The sequence below is a fragment of the Brachypodium distachyon genome, chromosome 1 (assembly GCF_000005505.3).
Source record: "Brachypodium distachyon strain Bd21 chromosome 1, Brachypodium_distachyon_v3.0, whole genome shotgun sequence".
NCBI lineage: Eukaryota > Viridiplantae > Streptophyta > Magnoliopsida > Poales > Poaceae > Brachypodium > Brachypodium distachyon.
In genome coordinates this window covers 45,801,745-45,825,749 of record NC_016131.3, presented here as the reverse complement: position 1 = coordinate 45,825,749, position 24,005 = coordinate 45,801,745, and the positions used below count along the sequence as shown (strand labels likewise).

At 48.8% G+C, this 24,005-nt stretch overlaps 3 protein-coding genes across 3 annotated transcripts; all 3 read right to left on the bottom strand.

The window, feature by feature from the left end:
- Positions 1–230: 230 nt before the first annotated feature.
- LOC100845651 (putative leucine-rich repeat receptor-like serine/threonine-protein kinase At2g24130) lies at positions 231–4,009 on the bottom strand. The gene is made up of 2 exons (XM_024461261.1): positions 1,014–4,009; positions 231–916 (listed from the first exon to the last, which is right to left on the bottom strand). Exons 1-2 carry the CDS (start codon positions 3,844–3,846, stop codon positions 471–473), a joined length of 3,279 nt encoding a protein of 1,092 aa, XP_024317029.1. The 5' UTR covers positions 3,847–4,009; the 3' UTR covers positions 231–470.
- A 4,520-nt stretch (positions 4,010–8,529) lies between these two features.
- On the bottom strand, positions 8,530–12,643 carry LOC100845353 (putative leucine-rich repeat receptor-like serine/threonine-protein kinase At2g24130). Its single transcript, XM_003560930.3, has 2 exons — positions 9,726–12,643; positions 8,530–9,619 (listed from the first exon to the last, which is right to left on the bottom strand). The coding sequence occupies exons 1-2, from the start codon at positions 12,322–12,324 to the stop codon at positions 9,195–9,197; spliced, it is 3,024 nt and encodes a 1,007-aa protein (XP_003560978.1). The 5' UTR covers positions 12,325–12,643; the 3' UTR covers positions 8,530–9,194.
- A 5,185-nt stretch (positions 12,644–17,828) lies between these two features.
- On the bottom strand, positions 17,829–23,909 carry LOC100822724 (serine carboxypeptidase II-2). Its single transcript, XM_003564135.4, has 10 exons — positions 23,488–23,909; positions 22,993–23,100; positions 21,883–21,978; positions 21,674–21,766; positions 21,486–21,571; positions 20,705–20,971; positions 20,078–20,211; positions 19,446–19,541; positions 18,588–18,696; positions 17,829–18,315 (listed from the first exon to the last, which is right to left on the bottom strand). Exons 1-10 carry the CDS (start codon positions 23,756–23,758, stop codon positions 18,151–18,153), a joined length of 1,425 nt encoding a protein of 474 aa, XP_003564183.1. The 5' UTR covers positions 23,759–23,909; the 3' UTR covers positions 17,829–18,150.
- Between the last annotated feature and the right edge of the window lie 96 nt (positions 23,910–24,005).

Below are 24,005 nucleotides of genomic sequence, written 5' to 3'. Positions count from 1 at the left end.
AATAAATCAAGGCATTTGGTCTGCCTTTAATCCTAGATTATGCATTTCAGTATTGATTCCACCTAATTAGAAAACCTGACAAGAGTAGCAATCTCTTGGTTTACTGAATGCTTTAAACTATCATATTATTGAATTTCGGTCAGTCTAATTCCGCTCTGTGTGTATAGTTAGAAGCCAAAACTGAATAATAAGTGACTACTTATAAATTTCTATGTTACTCTACTAGCCTCAGAAAAATTGTCTTGCTTCAGGTATCAGAAGCAAATAATAGAAGCAACACATTGTCTTGCTGGCCGTATTCACCTTGACAAGGTCTTTTCTCCTACTTCAGAATGGTATATGTTGTTTCAGCATTATCATCGATGTTATATGTTGAAGAAATTGTAACTTGCCTTGCCGTATACAAACAGAGGATCAAATTGTGCAGCGGCAAAGTTTGACTGCATCCTGAATTCGCCACCACGAACGTATCAGAAAGACGAATCGGTGGTGGAGAAGGACGAGCCCTCGCTGGCCGTCATGGCCACCGACTCCACCGCGCCGCCACCGCCGAGCTTGGAGAGGTCTTCCCGGAGGAGTGTCATCTCGTGGCACACCTCCACCATGGTGGGCCGGGCCGACGGCGAGTGCTGCGTGCACGCGAGCCCGAGCTCGATCAGCTCGCCCACGACCTCCGCCCTGGTCATCGACCTCTCGTCTGCCTGCCGCACCGCCGACGCCTCCAAGTCCGTCAGCCACGACCGCGCGACGACGGCGGCGACGTCGTGCGGGTGGTGGCGCCGCACCCAGTCGTGCAGCGTGAGCCCCTCGTGGAAGATCACGTCCGTCGGCCGCTTCCCCGTGATCAGCTCCAGCACCATCACGCCGAAGCTGTACACGTCGCCTTCCGTCGACGGGTGGCCTCCCAATCCGTACTCTGAAACAGAAATGGAAGAACGCCACGACAATGTTACAGAGAAATTTGAACAATATTGCATTTGCTCTTGTTAATTTGACTGGAAATTTGTATATACCTGGCGCGATGTAGCCGACGGAACCTTGTAGCAATCCGGTAATGGAGTTGCAAGGATCGGCATCAGAGCCAGTGAAGTCGTCGTCCTCGTCGCCGACGTCCTTGACCAGCCGCGCGATGCCGAAATCCGCCACGACGGCCGTCATGTCGTCGTCGAGGAGCACGTTGCTGGGCTTGAGGTCGCAGTGGACCACTCTCATCGGCGCGTAGTGGTGCAGGTACGCCATGCCCTCGGCGACGTCGCTGGCCACGCTGACGAGCCGGGCGAGGCTGAGGCCGCGGCCGGGGCGGCCGTCGCGCGGGTAGAGGCGGCCCTCGAGGCTGCCGTTGCGCATGAGCGGGAGCACGAGCGCGTGGAAGTCCGGCGGCGCGCTGCACGCGGTGACCACGCGCACCAGGTTCCGGTGCCGCGTCCGCCGGAGCACCTGGCACTCCCGCTTGAAGCTCCGGGACACGTCCCCCCCGCCGCAGCCGCTCTTCGGGTCGAGGAGCACCTTGACCGCCACCCGCGTGCCGTCGCGGAGCGTGCCCTCGTACACGCGCCCGAACCGCCCCGCCCCGATCAGGCTCGACTCCTCGAACCCGCCCGTGGCATCCGATAGCTCCCGGTGCGAGATCCTCGGGTGGTTGTTGTTGTTGTTCTTGTTGTCCCCCCACTCGCTTGCGCTTGGCTCGTCGCCATGGCCGTACGCCAGCAGCGTCGACCGCCGCCCGTCTCGTCTCACGCTCGCCGTTCTGGCTCTGGCTCTCGCCATGGCGCGGCAAGCGGCGAGCCCGAGGATGGCCAGCGTGAAGCTCGCGACGGTGACGGCGACGGGCAACACCACGCGCCGGTTACGAAGCAATCCGCGGCTGCTGCTGCGCTTCGCTTCGCCGCAGCGTGCCAAGCCGGGCATCGTCGTCCCCGCGGCACACATCCCTGGGTCGCCGAGGAACGCGTCGGCCGGGAACCCCGCGACGCCGCTGGGCACCTTGCCGGAGAAGCCGTTGTAGGAGAAGTTCACTTGCCGCAGCGAGGCCGCCGTCTCCAAGGACAGCGGCAGCGCGCCTGTGAGGCTGTTCCGGGACACGTCGAGGACCTGCAAGAACGGCAGCGCCCCGACTGCCTCCGGCAAGCCGCCTTCCAGCGCGTTCCCGGACACGTCGAGCTGCTCGACCGCGACGCAGCCGCCGAGCTGCGGCGGGATGGCTCCAGAGAGTCTGTTCGAAGACAGGTTGAGCGCTTGTAGCATCGCCATCTCGCCGATGGTCGCCGGGATCGGGCCTTCCAGAAGGTTTCCGGAGAGGTTCAGGTACAGCAACCCGCTTAACCCCCCGGACGACAGCAAGTCCGTGGGGATTTCGCTGAGAAGCATGTTGTGGGAGAGGTCGAGGTTCTGCAGGTTGACGCAGAGCGAAAGGCTGGGGGGAATGGCGCCGGCGAGGCGGTTATGGTGAAGCGAGAGCACGCGCAGCTGCGTGAGGTTGGAGGAGCAGAGCGTGTCGGGGATCGCGCCCGTGAGGAGGTTATTGGAGAAGTCGAGGAGCCCGAGCCGCGGGACGGCGGCGAGCGACGTTGGGATCTCGCCCGAGAGGAAGTTGTCCGAGAGGTGCAGCCGCTCGAGCCGCCGCATCCCGGAGAAGATGCCCGGCGGGATGGAGCCGTTGAGGTGGTTGTGGGAGAGGTTCAGAGCCGTGAGGTTGGCGAGGCCGGAGAGGCTCGCAGGGATGGATCCGGAGAGGCTGTTGAACTCGAGGTGGAGCTGCACGAGTCCCGGGGCGAGCAGGCGGCCGACGGTCTCCGGGATCGTGCCGGCCAGGTCGTTACCGGCGATGCCGAGCTCCTTGAGTCCCGTGCAGTTCGTCAGGCCGGCGAAGAATGGCTCGAGATCGGAGCTGTTGTTACCCGGACTCTGCAGGTAGTTGAACGACAGGTACAGCAGCTCAAGGCCTCTCATGGCGCCAAACATGTCGGAACCCGGGAGTTCGCCGGTAAGGAAATTGGACTCCAGCAGCAGCCACCGGAGCTTCGTTGAATTCGAGAGAGAACGCGGGATCCCACCGACGAGGTTGTTCGACCACAAGACGAGGAACATCAGCTCGGGGAGCGGGCAATCGGGGATCTCGCCGTCGAGGTTGTTGGAGGAGAAGTCGACGTACTGCAGGGCGGAGAGGTTGCAGAAGACTGCCGCCGGGATGCGGCCTGACAGATTGTTCTCGCCAAGATTGAGGTACTGCAGATTCCTGATCCGCGTGAGCTCCACGGGGATCGGCCCCTGGAACTGATTGTCGCCGAGGCTCAGCTGCTTGAGCCGGGAGAGTCTCCCGAGCTCCGGCGGCACTGCTCCAGTGAAGGCGTTCCGGGAGAGGTCGAGGGAGCTGAGGCTCGAGAGGTTCCCGAGCTCCGGCGGGGGTGAGCCGGCCAGCATGTTGGACGACGCGTCGAGCGATTGGAGGCGGGAGAGGCTCCCGAGCTCCGGTGGGATTCTGCCCGTGAAGAGGTTGCCGGAGAGGTTGAGTATCCTGAGGTGGGAAAGGTTGCCGAGCTCCGGGGAGAGCTCGCCCGTGAGCTTCTGGTCTCGGAGTACTAGTTTCACGACTCGCCGCGGCGCCACCGTGTCGGTGTCGTTGCAAGCGACGCCGGCCCAGCTGCACACGTCCGGGGAGGAACCCCAGCCGGCGAGCGCTCCCATCGGGTCGCCGGACACGCCGGATTTGAAGGCGAGAAGTGTGGATCGGTCGCCGTCTGACGCGTTGCCGTCGGCCGAATGAGCAGGGCTTGCGCTGTGGAGGAGGAAGATGAGGAGAAACCATGGCGCCAGGGTGAAGAGGGGGGTCGGTGGCGCGGCCGCCATGAGATGAGAGCGCGTGGTGCTGGCCTGCTGAGGGATACGTAGCTGGAGCTTGAGCTGGATCACATCGGAAGCACTAGAAATGGCGTGGCGATAGCAACGTTTTCTTTCTGCACAGCGCGTGGTTTTGAAGGATGGAGAAGAAGCATCGATTCGCCTCGCCCGCGCCCTGCCTAACTGCCGTCGGCCGCGCTTACACTTTGGCGCCAAGTTTTGGACTCCGGCCGGCCGCGTTCTGGCGTGCCGCGTGCGTGAGTGGCTAAGGATTCACGCATGCGTCGCTGAAACGTGGGGCCTGGTGCTGTGGATACGATCCCCGTGAAACCTATTTGGATTTGTGATTGTTTAGCGGACGGATATGTATGCGTGCGTACATGAAAAGAGAGGTTTCTGGACATTTGCAGGCGCCCACTGTCGAACAGGACTAGTTAACTTGTGGTTTGAGTTTCCCGTAAAAAAAGAAAAAAACTTGTGAGAGTTTGACCCAAACTAATTACGTACTGTAGCTTTTTGAGGAAAAGTTACGTACTATAGCTTAGCTGTATATAGCTCTATGTAAAGTCTGTTACGGAGTACGTAGTTTTTGCTGGTTTTCGGCTGAGTTACCACGTGTTGGGGACGTGTGGCTACGTTGTTCTTATGCACTGCTCCCTCCGTTTCATAATTCTTGTCTCAAAATTGCACAAAAATGGATGTATATATTTCTAAAAAGTGTCTAGATACATGTAATATTTCGACAAGAATTATATAACAGAAGGAGTTGCTAGGTACTTAGGTCGGGTACTTGTGTCAATTAAGAACTAGACATCACCTATCAATCTCGACGATACGAAGATGAAAATGTAGACGAAAATATATGGATGGATCAATACTTAGGTTGCGTACTCGTGTCAGTAATGCAAGAGATGATTAATTAATAATGAAAAATGTGAATTTCAATTATTGTGAAGATACACTGACTGCCACTGGCCTCATAAATTTGTAACATCTGTTTTTCATTGTGCCGGCCATCAGTCTTTTTTCCGTGCTTACCTTGGAAGAAGAAATAAGCAAATGAGGCAACACTAAATGGGTCTTGGGTTTTCTTTCGGAGAAAAACTCGATCAGCCAAATGGCATACACCCTAGTTCAGACTTAATTCAGATGAATTAACCAAGGGGAGATCAGACGAATCAAGATAATTGTTTTTTAGAAGGAAAGAACTTACAACGAGGACCCAAGGGAGGTCCCAAAGAAAAGGGGGAGGACAAAAATAGCAGAAAAAACCCATGGAGCTAAGTGTCTCCGAGGTCAATAGAGCAAGCAAAACTTTGGCTTGGAATGTCCTCCTAAACTAAGGTAGGAAACATAGAGCGATCATGGCCGAGGAGTGGAAAACTCTTCTAGTGCGTTCTTTGGGAGGTCGGTGATGAGGCAGTCTCAATGCTCATGGATTGAGTCGACGACAGGAATGGTGACCGATATGAAGTGGCTCCAAGAATTGTTATGGTCCTAGACCTCTTGGGTCAAGCTACGTCTCTACAAAAGGTGGAGGATTGTCTCGGGGTGTAGATGGCAAAGTTGCAAATGGGGTTATGGGGCCATACCGAACCGTCAGGTTAATTGTCTCCGGTGAGAATCCTCCCATGCATGAGAGACCTCAGAAAAATGCTTAGAGCTTTCCAACAACAACCCGCCTCTCAAGAATGCCCGCAATTAACCAATTAGACCAAATAATTAGAGATGGACGATTTTTCTCTAGAAAGAGTTGTCCTCATGATGCCTGCTTATGAAATTATTTCAAAGTTTCGTTATTGATTCTATGTTTGTTTCTTGCTCTCAGAACCCGTCCAAGGTTTTCATTGTCTTTGAGATGAGCGTCCGGTGTTAAGTCTACGTAGATTTTCGTGTATATTTTATTTAAAAGGCATTGCCTGTGTGAAGGGACGGAGGCGGGATTTGCTTATAAGGGGGGCAAAAATTAAATATTGAAGATTGGAGGGGGTAATTAAACATATATCGTAATATATGATAAGGTTGGGATTAGAGATAAGATAGAATTGATTTAAAAGAATTACTTATCTTGTACTCCAAGTCTATCTCCTCCATTGTACCTCTATATATATACCCCATATGAGGGTCAGATCAATACAACATCAAAAATATAGTGGAATACAATTTAGGGTGCCAATCCCATATTTGTACATGGTATCAGAACGGTTAGACTAACGTCGCCGATCTTTGGCAGCATCACATCGCCTCCGGGAAGATCCTCCTCTGTAATCTCCCCGAGGGCTCCCATCTATAGTTTGTCCTCCGATCAGCAATTAGTTTAGATCAATTCCAAAGTTTCGACAATCTCTAGATTTTTCCAGTTTCCAATCTACTAGATTGATTTTCATTAGCCACGCATAAATCCAAGTACCCGGCGATCCTCAATCTTCTGGTGAGAAATCGACCATTGATCAGTCATTGCAGCTACGTCAATGGCAACGCGGACATCACGGACTTGGCCGATCATGGCCCGATCGGTCCGTCCGGCACGGCGGCAACTACGACTGCACGGCATCACGATCTACGGCAACACGGCAGGCGCGCACGACGCTGCCAAGGTCCTCGGAACAGATCGATTCCGTGCCGGCTTCATCCGGGTCCCCTGTTGCACACCGTCGCCGTTCCGCATCGACATGATCGATCGGCTCCGTGGGATCGGCCGGCGCGAGACCTACCACGACATCAAGCTCCGCACGGGATCCTGCTCCACTGACATGCAGTCCAGGAGATCCGGCCGTGTGAGGTGCATGTAATGCATGCACATACACCCAGACGTAGCAAGCTGATACATCAGGCACGTGCAGGTCTTCATCACGTCCAGAAGTGGAAGCAATTCCATCGAGAACCGAGGACCGAACAAGCAGCCGCGACACAACCTGGGTCTTCATCTGCTCCGAGCCGACGCACCGATCTACACCGAACGATCTGCACCGAACGACATCACGCCTTCAAGCTCTACGACTACATCAAGCCAGCTACGAGCTACCTCTACGTCGAGTATATACACGAGAAGCAACGTCAACACGTATATAGCCATCCACACGGCAGGCCGGTGGGAACGACATGCAATACTTCGTCGACTTCTTGGGCACGGCGCCACAGCACGGCATCGACACATCGTCGCCAAAAGGGACGCCTTCAAGCGACTCACCGTCATCGACAAGCCTGCTGTCGCCATCGCCGACACTTCCTCGCCAAAGGTCTTCATCGTCAACGTGGTCTTCAACAAGAATCATCGTCTACCAGCCGCCACCACTTTGTCCACATGGATGGACATCTCCCGCATCCTCTGACAGTTCTACTGCAAGATGCATCACTGACGACGGCATTCCCGCTTCATCTTCATCGACGACGGCATCCCCGTGTCATCTTCACCGACGACGGCATCTCCGCGTCTCCGACGGCTTCGACCGCATCGACACCAACATCACTATTTGTGATGATTTCCCTGGCAAAACTGGCGGTCGCACGGTGTGCACGGTCTTGGCAAAACCGATGCGTGCTCGATGGGTTCCCTCCAATTCTGGCAAAATTGGCGGCCTCATCTCCTTCGACGCGTCCTCTGACATACGCAAGACGCTCCTCCTGACGACACCCTCTGAATCTGCAAGGTGCATCGTCTTCGACTGCAGCTCCGTCTCTACATCATCATAGCGCAATTTTTTTTTGCTGCGGCTCCATCCACTACGACGACTACTACTTCGACCACGACTACCTCGACCATGGCTACATCATGATCGGCTATCTCGACATCGACATCATGGGCTACGACGTCTACAACGACTCGTCGGCAACAACTCCAGTCAAAGCGTCCGCGTCGTCACTAGGGTCCACGACACTCCCGCTATGACCGCGGGAGGGAATAGAGGAGAGACATGGGACGGCACCAGAAGGAGACGGAAGGCACTGCCCTAGGTGACGGACCAGTCCATCAAAGACACAGTTGATGATGGCGAAGCGGAGAAGACGACGAAAGCACAAGACTTCAAATCCAGTCGCAATCGTCCGCTTCGCTCCCGCTACGACTGAGGGGGAATGTTAGAGATATGATAAGGTTGGGATTATAGATAAGATAGAATTAGTTTAAAGAAATTATTTGTCTTGTACTCCAAGTCTATCTCCTCCATTGTACCTCTATATATACACCCCATATGAGGGTCAGATCAATACAACGTCATAAATATAGTGGAATACAATTTAGGGTGCCAATCCCATATTTCTACAATAGCTTAAGAGATGGTATTGTGCAAATGAGATACGATCATTGGACCATAGTACGTGCGCGCATGTATCGCACTCTATAGTTTTAAAAATGCATGTTTTGTGTGTTGTGCCTTTTGTAATTGTCCCTGTTTCTCTCTTTTGTACGGAAAAGAACAACAGACAAATCAAATGCGCAGTTTGGTACGCAAATGCAGCATGAACAGATAAGTCACTTGATTACCATCACATCAACCTTTTGCTTACGTACTGCTGCTCTGCCAGCAACAATCCCAAAAGTTTGATCATCATATGGCGTAATTGCATCATCAATATTCCAATGTGCTGCGTCAGATAGTACTATAGTCTCTTCTTTCATTAATCACTGCCCAACTTATATATCCTTTTAATATGGAATTGATGATGCAAGGTCACAAGCTGAGTATGAACATATCACATAATTAAGCTCATATACCTTGACACCTTTTGATAGACTTGTACACATCTCATGCTAATATCGGCCTGAAGACCTCTATTATATATTCAGGTCAAAACCCCACAAACGATAGTAAAATGTTTGAGGTAATGGTCGATCGCTTTCTGCTACATACCCTGAATCTGACTAACTAAAGCTAGCAAGCGTGCTGATGTTAAAGCCTAAATAATCTGACAAAGAGTGTGCAAGTTCTTGTCGAATCTACAAAAAACGTTAAACTACATTGCCTGTATCATGGGGAGCACCTGAATAATGACCTAACTCAAGATCATTTTCTCTTCCGGACATGATCATCCATGGCCGGCTAAGTAATTAATGGAGTCTGACATGTTTGCAACACGGAGGATTAATCAAGTGTCACGTACACCTCCATTGAAGATTTAACAACTCAAAGAATTAGCACTACTCGCCAGTAGTAGTAGGCAATCCCCAACCCATCCAATAAACTATGAAGTTCTTACCGCCAGAGAAAGGGAGAGATTCAGAGATATCACCTAAAATGCATGCGCCCGCGCCACCAGGGATTAGTTAAACAGTCACTGGATTGATCGAAAGTTCGAAACAGCAGCCAAATATGCTTTTCCCCGGTAGATGGATTGTGCGGTGATTGGTACTAGATTAATTAACTGGAGTTGGAGAACAGCGAGTCCTTGGTCGTGGAGAACGACCGGCCGCCGCCGCTGTCATCTTCGTTATCGTGGGCGCCGCCGTGCTTGGCGAGGTCCTCCCTGAGCAGCGTGATCTCGTGGCAGACGTCCTCCATGGTGGGCCGCAGCGCCGGCGAGTAGTGCGTGCACGCGAGCCCCAGCTCGATCAGCTCGACGGCCACCATGCCGTTAGCGGCAGCAGCGTCCCGCCGCGCCCAGGGCGCGTGCGCAAGGGCGGCGGCGATGTCGTGCGGGTGGTGGCGCCTGACCCAGTCGTGCAGCGTGAGCCCCTCGTCGAAGATCACGTCCGTCGGCCGCTTCCCGGTGATCAGCTGCAGCAGCATCACGCCGAAGCTGTACACGTCGCCCCTCGCCGAAGGGTTCCCTCCCAATCCATACTCTGATTCAACCAACAAAATTAGCAGTTAATCACAGGGATCAGATTAATGTCACGTCCATCATGCATGCACACACTTAAAATGTTGTACGTCTCGACACGTACGTACCAGGAGCGATGTAGCCAACGGAGCCTTGTAGCAGTCCGGTGGCGATGGAGTTATTGCACGGAGCGGACTCGTCGCTGGTGGTGCTGCTGGTGGTTTCTCCAGCGCCAGCGCCGGCGACGAGCCTGGCGATGCCGAAGTCCGAGATCACGGCGCGCATCCCGTCGTCGAGGAGCACGTTGCTGGGCTTGAGGTCGCAGTGCACGACCCTGACCGGCGAGTAGTGGTGCAGGTACGCCATCCCCTCGGCGACGTCGCTGGCCACGCTCACGAGCTGCCGGAAGTCGAGCCCTTCTGGTCCGCCGTGGCGCTCGCGATCCCGCGGGTAGAGGTGGTCCTCGAGGCTTCCGCGCGGCATGAGCGGGAGCACGAGCGCGTGGAAGCTGGGCGTGCTGCAGGTGGTGATGACCCTGATGAGGTTCTTGTGCCGCGTCCGCCGCAGCGCCTCGCACTCGCGCCTGAAGCTCACGGACACCTCGCCGCCGCCGCCGCCCAGCTTGGGGTCCAGCACCTTCACGGCCACGCGCGCCCCGCCCCGGAGCGTGCCCTCGTACACGCGCCCGAACCGCCCGGCCCCGATCAGGCTCGTCTCCTCGAACCCGCCCGTCGCCTCGCTCAGCTCCCGGTACGATATCCTCGGGTGGTGGTGCTCCCTCTCCCCCTGGCCCTCCACGTCCACGCGCCACGTGGACTCGCGCCGCCTCGCTCTCACCGCGGCCACCCACCGGCAACCGGCCGCCGCGCACAGCATGGCGCACACCGCCCCCACGATGCTGACCACGGCCGGCACCACCGCGCGCCGGTGCCGACGCCGACTCCCGCCTCCGCACGCCGCAATGACGCAGAGGCCGGGGTTGCCACGGAACTCGGCGCCCGGCAGGTTCGGGAGGACGGGAACCACGCCAGAGAAGTCGTTGTACGAGAAGTCCGCGTCCCGGAGCGAGGTGGACGCGCGCAGGGCCGGCTCCGGGAGGGCGCCCGAGAGCTCGTTCCGGGACACGTCGATGGCCCGCAGGAACGGGAGCGCGGCCACGGACGAGGGGAGCGCGCCCCGCAGCGCGTTGCGGGAGAGGTTGAGATACTCGAGCGCGACGCAGGCCCCGAGCTGCGAAGGGATGCCCCCAGCGATCTCATTGCTTGACAGGTCCAGCGCCAGGACCATGTCCATCTTGCTCAGCTCGATGGGGAGCGCGCCCTGCAGGTGGTTGCTGGAGAGGTTAAGGTAGATTTTAAGGCTGCTCAAGCCGGCCACCACATGCGCGGGTATCTCGCCCCGGAGGCCATTGTAGGAGAGGTCGAGGATCTCGAGGTTCTGGCAGTCGCCGAGGCTAGGAGGAATGGCGCCGGTGAGGCGGTTGTGGTGTAGCATCAGGCGCCTGAGCTGCGTGAGGTTGGAGAACGTGTCCGGGATGGCGCCGGCGAGGATGTTGCCCGAGAGGTCCACGAGGCCGAGGCGCGGGAGCTCGCCGATGGACCTCGGGATCTCGCCGGACAAGAAGTTGTTGGAGAGGTACAGTCGCTCGAGCAGCCGGAGCCGCGAAATCTCCGGCGGGATGGAGCCGTTGAGGTGGTTGTTGGAGAGGTTGAGGTAGGTGAGGTTGACGAGGCCGGAGATGTTGGGCGGGATGGAGCCCGAGATGGCGTTGTCCTCGAGGTGCAGCTGCCGGAGCCCGCGCGAGAGCTCGCCGATGGAAGGCGGGAGCGGCCCCCCGAGGCCGTTCCCGGCGAGCTCGAGCTCTTGCAGGCGAGTGCAGTTGCTGAGGGATTGGAAGAAGGGGTCGAGGTTGGTGTTGCCGTGGCTGCTGGAGAAGTTGTTGTAGGAGAGGTAGAGGAACTGGAGCCGCGGCAATCTGTCGAACACGTTGTGAGGTAGCTCCCCGGCGAGGTAGTTGGACTCGAGGTCGACCCACTCGAGCGCGGCGGAGTTTGAAATCGCCCGCGGGATCGGGCCGGAGAGGGAGTTGGACCAGAGGAGGAGGAATCGGAGGCTCGGGAGGCGGCACTCGTCGGCGTAGGGGATGTCGCCGGCGAGGGAGTTGTTGGAGAGGTCCATGTACTGTAAAGCGGAGCAGTTGCAGAAGAGCGTCTCCGGGATGCCGCCCGTCAGGCGGTTGCCGGAAAGGTCGAGGTAGTAGAGCTCCGGCAGGAGCCCAATGCCGGCGGGGATCGCGCCGGATAGGAGGTTGTTCGTCAGGCTCAGCTGCGTCAGCCTCGACAGCGCGGACAGCTCCGATGGGATCTCGCCAGCGAAGCCGTTGCTCGACAGGTCCAGAACGGTGAGGAAAGCCATCTTCCCCAGCGCCGGCGATATCACGCCGCGGATCCCCCGGCCGCTGAGCACCAGCTGCGTGACCCGCCGCGTGCTGCTACTGCTGTTACACGCGACGCCGGTCCAGTTGCAGAACGCCGGAGAGCGGCCCCAGTCGGCGAGGGCGCCGCCGGGGTCCGAGGAGACGGAGGAGCAGAAAGCGAGGAGCGCGGACAGGTCTTCGTCGGGCACTGGTCCTGCTACTGGTGCCATGGCGGCGACAGCGATGGGCAGCAGGACGATCAGGCCGACATGGAAGATGACGACGATGACGATGATGGGCAACTTGGCCATTAGGGCCGACAGAGTGGTGGCCGTGAGGTGGACGTGGAGGACATCTGATAGCTACGGCTGCTACAATGCCAGCCCTGGTTTTATGGGGAAGCGGATCGGCGAGCTTGGGAGATCGATTGGAGAGGAGAAGGAGTAGCTGGAGCCTGGAGCCAGTGGAGATGGAGACGAGCAGAGGGCGGGAGAAGGTGGCTGCCTAACTGCTGTTGAAAGGCCCGCGGCTGGATTTGGCGCCAAATGTTTTGACTTTTGGATGGAGTGTGTACGTGCCTGTGCAGCTTTGCTTAGGTGAGATTGATCACACGCTTGGAGATCGAAGCAAGTCAAAGCCCATACTTGTTTTGTTTATCGATCCATGAAATACGTATATCATGTTAGTCAAAGTACGCGTCAAATTTCTTCCAATCAAGATGGTTTCTTGTGAAACTACGAAACTAAACATCATATACTTAAACATGCTCATCCACTTCAAGTTGTACTTCGCGACAAGCCGACAAGTCATGTAGTCGTCAAGCTTGCATCTTAATTAGTGTGAAAAAAATATACAGCAGGGATAAACGATTTTTTTCAGTTACACAATGCAATAAGATAACAGAATAAAAGCATTAACATAGCAAATATGCTTTAAGTCGAGACCCACGTATCATCTCCATTCTTATCACTAAATCTTAGACCATCCATAGTAAGTATTTTTTTTCCAATACAATGCAACCATTGTCGATATCTACTTTGTGGGGATCTCATCACTAAATGCTTTTTTTTCGCACATGCATGCGTGCAATTTGTCATCTCGATCGAGCCATCCTCACAAACTATTTTCTTTTTACAAATGCAACCATGCCACGTTATCACACCATCATTTGTTCACCCCTACTTTGTGGGGATCTCATCACTAAATTTATATCTTAATTTGCACATTCATGCACGCAACGTGCCATCATGCCATCTCCACTAACTATTTTTTGGGTTGCCTCTAAGCTTAGATGTGCCTCTTCCCTTGGGTAATTAATCTACAAAACTGTAATTCCATGTGTATATGTGTGTACTGACTACTGTCATGGAGTAATGTTCTCCCTAGAACGCACAATTAAAGTGGTTGCGATAAATTTTTCCAGTGAAAAAACCTGCGACTTGTTGGCGCAAAGTCCATTTTTTTTATAAAATTTAGATTCACCTGTAATTTTATTCAAACTCAACATCCATTTCAGGTAAAATTGCTTTGGATCAGAAATCCAAGAAACTAGAAAGTAACTTCTATAACTAAGAATTACGATGAGTCGTTCGAACAAATCTTCTTCATGGTATCAATTTTCGCAACACGAAGTATCGTAAAGGATTCAGAAAATAAAAAGTTTGTTTATTAAATAAAATAGACTCTCAAGCAAATTGTGGTAGCAAAGACAATACGGCAAAAAAAAGAAGTCATTGTGCAACCCTGTGGCCGTGGTCTGAGCACAGGCTAGCTATAGAATCATCCTATATGTCATACTTACGTCCTAGCTAGGCACAGAAGCGACAAACCTGATTTTAGTTTATCACTATAGAAACACACGGAGAACTGATGAAGCTGGGGACAAAAAACCACGATTAACAGACCACAAGCACAAGGTATGAACACGATCATTGACCGTACCAGGCAAATGCACAGTACGTGGAGGCTTAGTCGGATCAAATTAAGCAACAATCTTGGTGGGATTAAGCCTTCTTGATTAGCACGCGTGCCATTAGCGTAGATAAACAATACGGAGTACATGCTTCGCATCGCAGTCGCAGGCGCAATCAGCACAAGCCATAGTCGTACTCTGCTAATATACATCTCCTGATCTCCATCTCCTCTACTATATATTATAATGTTGATTGATCATCCAAAGTGGTTAATTCGATCGAGTGTGTGTTGCGGTGTGATGCGGCGACCCGCCGCCGGCCCAGGGGCGCTGCATGGTGCGGTTGGGGGAGCCTGCTTAGCTTTAATTTGCCTTTGTCCGCTGCGATGGCGACATGCATGGGATGATGGGAAAGAAAGAACTTAACCATGGGATCGATAAACCGAAAGCTACACGGAAGAGAGTTGTGCCACATGACGTGATCTCGTGACAAAGCAAAGCCATGGAAGGGAAAGCGTTGGGCTTTGCATATATGTGGCACGTGTCGGCTGTCGAGCTAGCAAATGGCCAGCACGGCACGCGCGCGTGCAAGGGTAAACGTAAGGAAATTAAGGGCCTAATCACCTAGAGACTAGAGTGGTAGGTGAAAGTACAATTGCATGACACAAGGATCGATGGACAAGTAAATGGGTAGACAGGGCATGCATGATAGATAAGCTGCTGGGTTTCACTTGTTTTCAATTCAATTAGATGCATGCCACGAAGGCATGCAGACAAGAGATATCAACTATACTTTGCAAACTTCCGTAGCTTGTAACGTCAGTTGATTGAGATTGGATAGAAGTCATTACTCATATGGTCAGAAATATCCAAAGGAAGAAAGAAACACGTACGTACGTATGAGCACTGCTTTTGTTGTCTGTCCCTAGCTAGCCAGCTAGTCTCCGTTCTGTGTGAGCCACAGATTAATTAGCCTAACAAAATCACAATGTCATATATCATCTCTCAAATCAACAAAGTAGTCACGGTCACATCCACAATAATGCATGTACTGATCTGCTGCCACTATAAGAATGAATTCGTAATCATGCAAAATAAAAATGAACCATTGTTTTACCGAGTAACGTTGCGGCTAAAAGAGGAACAAATTAGTGTACTTTAAGCTTACTAACTATTTCATACACATAAAAAATGCAAGAGAAATTAAGTCATGACACAGGATGATCTCCACGGAGCTCCCACATGGCCACATGGGAGGACATGACCCTATTGGTGTGCAATTTTGAGAAATTCAAAGAAATTACGAGCTCTACCTGTCTACAAGATTTCTCAAATTCAGACTCACCAGAGGCATAAAAAAGGTAAATACTTGTTGAAATTGGATCAAGAAAAAATAACCTCATCCGACGAGAAGAAAACATGGAGGATCACTCAATCCCTGTAACGACTTTATGCTGCAAACATTTCAAACGGCATGCTTGAGTTTGCGTATCTCAACAAATATCAAAACATCTATGCCCAGGAGAACACAGGTGTGCCCACACTGGAATACTGGATCCAAGTTTACAGGACGGCATCGACTCAATATGTTGAGCACTTGAGTGACATCTACCTTTGACAGAAGTCAGAAACGATTGAAAAAGGTTACTTGAGTTGAGTGGAAGGTGAACCGTCATGGGGGATTTAAATCTCAAAACTACACGGCCAATACTCCACAGTTAAGTAAAATAATTCCCCTTAGAAGTCAAATCAATAAAAGGAAGAAATTTTTTAAGGCTGCCAACAATTTCAGATCACCCGTTCCTTTTGATCCAAGGGCCAATCTATACCTATCTAAAAAGTACGGACCGTTTCCTTCACCGTCGTCTGTCAAACTTTCCATATTGAAGTAGCAGAAATTTTACGGTCTAAATTTTGTAAAAGTTATCGGTCTAGATTTGTTCTATAGTCCAGAACGAACCGTTTCCTTCAGCGTCGTCTGTCAATTTTCCATATTAAAGTAGCAGAAATTTTACAGCCAAGATTTTGTAAAAGTTATCGGTCTAGCTTTGTTCTATAGTCCAGAACGAACCGTTTCCTTCAGTGTCGTCTGTCAATTTTCCATATTAAAGTAGCAGAAATTTTACGGCCAAGATTTTGTAAAAGTTATCGGTCTAGCTTTGTTCTATAGTCCAGATTTCACAACCGACAGCTACGGAAACAAATCAATCACTTTTTTGCGGGAGTATGGAAATCCAATTGGACTGCTACGGAGACAAACAAATAAATCAAAATCAAAACAAACTCGGTATGTATACAGTCCAAACCCATTGCTACACATGGAATTCAATCTGGTAATACCCAAGATAAAAAGGCAAGGGTACGACAAAAAAAAATATTGTTGTAATCACGGTATGTGTTACAATCCAATTGGAAATCAAACTACCGTGATTACAATCCAATTGAAAATCAACCGTGACTGCTATATATAACATATCACGGGATATCTCAGTATGTGGTATAACCCAAAGATCTAGATGAGATTCGTTCATGGACCTAAGTGGCCGGCGAATGCTCCCGTGTCCGGTGGAGCAGCTCGCAAACGGGCAGGCGGTGCGCGTGAAGACCGGCGAGGCAGACGCGCGTGAAGATCGGCGTCAGGACGAGAAGGCGGCTGCGCGGGCAGATATCCGGCAGGCCGATGGAGCGATGCGCAGACGAGCTCGCGGCGGGCGCAAGAACGCAGGATTTTGCGCAAATAAAAGCGACGTGCGCGTGCGGGACACAGCATGTCAGGCTGCGGCTGACAGAGCACTGCGAGGAGAGGCGGAAGCGATAGCATGCACTCGGCGAGCGAACCGCGGTGCAGGATGGAAGCAGAGTGTGAGTGATAGGGTATTGATAATAGATGAGGTTGTATGGTACAAAACACCTGCCTGCCGGTATCCCTGGGTACAAACATATCTAAAGCGGAATTTGCATCGTATAGGTGGAATCTTTTATATATACATTGAAGTACAGAAACCTTAACAATAATAATTAACAAAATTTAAATTTTCAAACCAATTTAGATACACGACGAATATGAATTCTTACGGAATTATCAGTCCATACAATTAAGGAATCAAAAATCTATTACCTAAAAAACTTCTAAAATTATCGGCAGCGAGTGATAAACAAAATATGTAACCTACAAAATGAACAAATTACAAAAGTCTAGCCGAGCAATCAAAGTTATCGTTGGGTCAAGATTAATTTGACAAATAAAAAGTCGATATGTAATTAGAACTAGCGTCAGGCAGCCGAACCGGTCACAATAAAAATTGCAGTAAAATAAAATACCAATATTTAACAAAGTTACCTATTACCTCGGTTTAAATAGGTATCTTGGCTTTTATATTTGGACATTTTTAGTGTAAAATAAAACAATGCATTTGGAAAGTACCAAATAAAAATACAAAGAATAAATTTGATATATAGAAAAGATCTTGGAATGGATCATGTTGCACTTCATCTTGCAGGCCAATCGAAGGTTCAACCATGGGAGGTGTATACATGTAGAAGAAACATCTGAAGCATGATAACTCATGAATAAAAGATTGGATCACCTCTCTTACCTTGTGCTCATAAAAGAGCTCAATCAGTCACTCCACGATTTGGTAGATGCGATGTTGCAATATCAGACAGCTACAAACATGATCTGCATTTTGAACCAATTTAAGTTTTTCCACCAGTTGCACCATGTGCAGTTATTCCAGTGAGCAGTGTTGATCATTTTACATTGTGGATAGATGGATAGACTGGATTGGAAGCTCAAATTTGAATAACAGGCATGTACCACAGTTCATCAGTAAACTGTGGTTTCCTGAAACATGAAGACCAATTGCAGGATACAGTCTACACAAATGCAAGACAGCAAGAGTATTACTGCCACCTGAGTCTAGACATCATATTTGATATCAGCAACCACATATTCTGAAAAGGGAAGGAATACTGTATGCTACTTAATATATATAGCATACAAGACAATACTGTGAATGCTCAAAGTCGATTTAGATTTATCTTTGGTTTCACATTAATTTAACAGGCAGTGTCAATTCGTGGCAGGAAGACTATTCCACAGTTAAGTTCCCTGTTTTCTCAAGAGGGGGTTCGGTGCCAATAGCACTGACAAGTGAAACAGCCATGACCATCCCTATATCGTTCAAGTTCTGCGTGGAGCTTCAACTAATTGTGGCCGGACATATTACATATCACTGTGTAGATCAGACAGCACAGGCATTGGGCTCCCAGCCAAGAATGATTTTATGAGAGTAAGAGCCTGTTTGGGCCGATGGAGTGGAACCTCATGACCGGCGCCCCTCACAGTCACGAAGGTGAGACCCTGGTAGCCTTGGGTCCAGCCACCAACCTGTTTGACATAAGTAATTCAGAAACTAGGAACATAATGGAGGATGTATAAGTATAGGAAGGAGTAACAAAATAAAGTAGAATAAAAATAGTGCATTATAAAGGCTGATGGAGTACAACCTACACAACTGAAAAGGGAACACTACGAGTAGTATGATCGATTTGCATATGCACAATGGCCATACTAAGTTACGAACCACAACGAAAGCCTAAGGTTTCATACTATCGAACATTCAAGGCATCATGGGTGTTTGATAACGAAGAAGCCTTTACCTCACCATCATCGTCATACCAAGCATGCCAAGGAGCCACTGTTGGAAGCTTGAGAGCATTGATACTGTATCTAGTTGATGTTACTGGAATCACTGCATCTGTGTCTCCGCTGGAAAAGCAACAAAAAGATCAAACCAATACTATTTAGTTATGCATATTGGGATCCTATATTCCTATGTATATTTAACCATCATATTTAAGACATTCTTGCATAATGTTCAGAATACAGCGAAGGGGAGAAGTGGCTACATAAAACAAGTGTTTCCTCTTGGTTGAAGAATAACTGACAAATCATGTTGCAGAATAACACAGACAGGAAAGCACATAACCGTCTGGAGTTATCAGCATCTTATGGACTATGGTAGGTCAAAACCACAAACATGTTAAATGGGAAAATAGACTGACAACAAAAACTGAAGTTGGACTAGGTTGTACATAGATATAAATATAATGCCATACTACCTCTGTCGGGTTTATAAGACCCGCACGGGATTTTATGCCAAACTTTGACCAAACATTACTTTGGTCATACGACGTTATTGTGACACACAAGAGATATCGTTGGATTCGTATTGGAAAACTCTATCTAATAGTGTAACTTTTATATACATATATTAAATATTTTTTGTATAATTGTTGGTCAAAGTTTGGCACAAAATTCAATGTAGGCCTTATAAACCCAGATGGAGAGAGTAATAATTTTATCTTGTATACCCACTTTTCACTAGCCACGGTATGATAACTGTGTTTTGAAAAGAAACTAACTGAATCCTAAATCTACGTTATGGAGCATCATTTAGTATTAGAACTATCTTTGAGTGCTTGAGTGCGCAAAGACTTCGCAGAGTTAGGAATAACCTGAACATCCATATACGGAGCCCATATTGTATAAGTTCATGATATATATGCAGTACAGATCTTTCGCTGTCCCCCCAGTTATTGTTAATAACACCGCTGCAAAGAAGGTAAGTAGTACTAACATGTTAAAAATGTAGAAAAGAATGTGAAACATGTTCACTGGTATGGCGTTCATGTTTTCCAGTTTCGGTTACTAAGAAATAGCCTAAAATAGATCTCTCTCCTTCATGCATTGGTTGGTTTTATATTGGAGACCAAAATTACATAGAAATTAGTGTAGATGCAATTAACTTTGCTTATTCCCAAAGCACATGGGCTTAAGTAAGAAAATTTGGGATTTCTGAGATAGACCTTACAAACTGAAAAGGAGGGAGTAATACATAAATACTGCAAAACTTAAACATAACAATATAATTCCAAAAAGTATGATTGTACTTCCTTAGGCTAGCAATTCAGCGAAAGAACCCTATGTCATGGAGCGGGAAATAACATTTAATTATTATTAATAATACTATGACTATTAAATGAGAAGGGCCTTCCTACATCATAAGGGCCTTCACGTTAATTCATAATCAACATTCAAGAGTGGCAGACAGTATCAGTTCCATAACAAAAGCTACACACAACATTACCTGCAGGTCTCCCACTTAGATTTGCCAATGACCGGATTAACATGAAGTGCCTTTTGTACCTCAGCCAAATTGAAGTATACAATTGAATGTTTTTCAGTGCATGGATCATACTGCTCTCCCATTTTTCCAACAGACTATCAAAACAAATCATGATATGAATTAGACATAGAAAACATGTGAATTCACGAAGTATAGAACTTTTGAGTGACAAGTTTGCTTTTGTACATGATGAAAACATGGTATAAGCATTGTTCATGGTTTCTTGATAAAATCAGGGACGAGATCCCTTATCTTAAGAAAAAAAGATACAAGGGGTGAACTTATATGGACAGTAGAAATCGACAAAATTTCCCTGCTCAGACTATACATGTCAATTTCCATGCCAAGATGCAAACTTTAAAGATTTTCTTAGGGAAAATGAAGAAAAAAAATGGTGCACTTCGTTTCATTATTTTTTCTTGGAGAAACAGTGGATTCCTGTAACTCCTCTACAGTTACTTTGCAATGCCTCAGCCCTCAGATAGGAAAGACATGATTCAGTCAACTATATAACAATTAAAAATATCGTGTAAAATGCTAAACTGAAATTCTTTTGTGTGACTTAACTGTAGGAGCTTGAGAACTTACCCGTAGCCTTTTCATCACTTTGTTCCTTGAGGAGGCAAAAGAAGAATGACAAGTAGGTGTGAAGATGCTATATGAATCAATGTTCCCAGCTTCAGTGCTGGCAATGTCAAGAATCTTATCACACTGTGGAGATGAATGTATAAAGGACTCAAAGTCACAGAAAATGTTCAGTAGCTTGTATGTATTATCAGAAATCAAGCCGGTGGTCCACATATATTGAAATATTCCATAGTGGTCATGGAAATCATCAGTCAGGGCATTTCCTACCTGTAAGAAATGACATCAGATACAAAGAAAAGATAAGAGTTAAACTTGTGGGCTTTCTGACTGTTGTCCCTGTAAATTTTAGGATTCATCCAACGAAACGATAGTAAGATACGAAATCATGAACAAATTAAGTCAAAAGGCAAGCTACCAGGTTATCTACACAAATTTGCTAAGAAACGGAAATTTTGGTAATTAGTATACTATCATTAAAATGGATGCTGACTTCAACATACAAAGGCCAGTCCATCTTTGTATGAGACAAAATACAAGTTTCCTCGACCACCGAACATATGTACCAGATGTATTTGGAATTTGAAATAAATAACAAGTTCAATTTTCTTGTCAGAATGACAAAGAACTTGAGGTATACATTTTGCAAAGGAAATTACTTCCTACTATGAGAATATTAAAATGAAGTCAGCCATCCAATTTCTGCCGAAATCAAAACATATGTCTTGCTAGTTTTGTCCCAAACAATCAAAATAATTGAAATGGAGAAGTACCAAAGCCATACCATATAACCCTTTAGATTGATCGATTTGTCTCCACTGGCTTCATGGTGCCTCTTTATGGCTTGAGCCAACTGAGGAACATAGTGACCTAACCAAATCAAAGTCCTATATGAGTTTCAGACAGTTCCCACAAAAAAAAAGGAGAGAAAGAAGTATACTGTACAACAGAAAGAAAAATCCTTCTACCGACCAGCATAACTCTCTCCAGTTAAATAAAATTCACGCCCCTTGTACTGAGGAAATCGTTCAAGCCACTTTGTCAGGAACACCAATGAATCCTTGGCTACAAAATATTGATGAAAACCGTGAGCAAACTCTAACAATATTACATTATTATATTTGGAGGACATGAATTTCATGTAAACCATATGATAAACAGAGTGAAAAGGGTTGCAGTACCAGTCTTCTCATCCCCATTGCTTAAAATATCGCCAGAGGTGTTTGAATATGAATAGCCGACACCAACCGGTGAATCAAGGAACAAGATATTTGCAACTGCAAATGTTAATAAGTTGGTTAAATATCTATGTTCCAAACCAAGCCAGAGTCTAATATACAGCATAAACTAAGAAGTTTAACAAAAGAAAATGGGTACTAATGTGAAACAAGCAACGGTTTGTAAAATTGAAAACTAAAACTAGACAGTAATACATCTATAGTTACAATGAATCCAATTCATCAAATAGAAATAATAATAAATGCAGGTCAGCAATCAATTTCTGTGCACTCTGTGTGAAGTTAAGCATCTAAATGCAAATTGTACTGCTTGTTTTGCACAAGTGAGATGCATTCAAGCATTGTCAAATCAGATCTGACACTATTCATCAACCAGTCGGTCTAAATTCCTGGTCAATTGTAAGCAGTGATTTGTGCGAAGAAAGCTGAGATTGCAGTTTAAAACCGAACCAGCTATTCAAATTGTACGAGGTTATTAAAAATGTGGAAATTACATCTTTTTTCTAAACTGAGAATTGAAGGCTCTACAGTAAAATATGTGGGATGTACTGTAGAGCCTTCAATTCTCAGTTTAGAAAAAAGAGGTAATTTCCACGTTTTGAATAATCTTGGTTTACAATGCAAAAAACTCGAGAAAGCTCTTTGAAAACCCAACTGCAGCAGTAACCTCAATGGGGATACATATGGGCAAAGACACTGGCAGACCCCCTCTTAGCTAGGCTAATTTTAAGTATAATTAGGCTAATTTGGCATAAATAGCCCCCACAGCTCTTGATCCATTACCAAGTGTCTTGTTACTTGCAGCTAAGCTGAGTTGTCATTTTAAGAATTTCTGGTAAATTAGTATTTCGTAAAGTCTTTGTTCCCAATATTAGAGTACGAGCAGAAGTTTTTCCTTTGAGTATAAAAGGCTTAGCTATTTACTGCTACTTCTTCTATCTGTGGAAACCACAAACAGAAGGTTGGAATAAGAAGGTACCAGCATATAAAAACAAATTAACAAAAGTGGTGGCATTCATCAAAACAATTGAATTTTCTGACGTCGGATGCTACCTCGGTTCCAAGAGTAAGGATTCATATGTACACCCTTTCCATCTGCATTGATATGGAAAGGCCCCACTTCTTCCCCAAGTCCAAAAGCAATTGATGAGCAACCAGGGCCTGGAAATTGAAACGCAGTAATTCACAATTATACGGATATACTACTACCAATGCATACATACTATTGTTGTCAAATGAACTTCAATGATAAAACGAGAATAAGTATAGTCCAGCCCCAACAGTCCAAGTCTTCGGCCCAGCAAAGAAGTACAGATCACACACCATGGTCGATTCACTAATTAAGAACTACAGTCCAACACTCCAGAGCTTTGGCCCAGACGAAGAAGTACTACAGATCACGATGGTCCATTCCTGTATTGCGCCACTTAACACTAGCGCACCAGAATGCCACAACGACGGCAGCTAGTAGTAGCAACTTCACCCACCCCTAAAACCCGACAAATTATATCAAGAGCAGATCGCAGAGCTAGGGCCGGCGGTGGCTACCTCCGTTGAGCCAGAGCACGAGGGGCTTGGACGCGGGTTCGTGCGCGGCCTCGAAGAACCAGTAGAAGAGCGCGGCGCCGCGCTCCTCGCTGACGGTCACGTAGCCCGCGTAGTGCGCGAAGCTCGCGTTGAACCCTTGCCCCGGCACGCGCGGCACCCGGTCCCGTTCCTGCTCCCCCCGCCACGACGACGACCCCTCCGCCGCCGCAGCCCCGGAGACCGCGAGGAGGAAGAGGACGGCGAGGACGGCGCATCGGGAGGCTCCCGACATCGAGGCTCCGAAGCGGGGAACCGGAGGCGGCACTGGGACACTGGGTGGCGGTGATGCAGCGCGACGGAGCAACGCGACGTGGGGACAGGGGAGTGGTCGCCGAAGGCGAAGCAAACTAGAGAAGTGAGTGGTGACTGGTGAGCGGTGTGGGGTTCCGGTTGCAGTTGCGTGCACTCGTGCTCGCCGTAGCAGCGAAGGATCGTTCGTTGACAAGTCAACTACCGTTCCAGCGTACGGCCCGACCCAG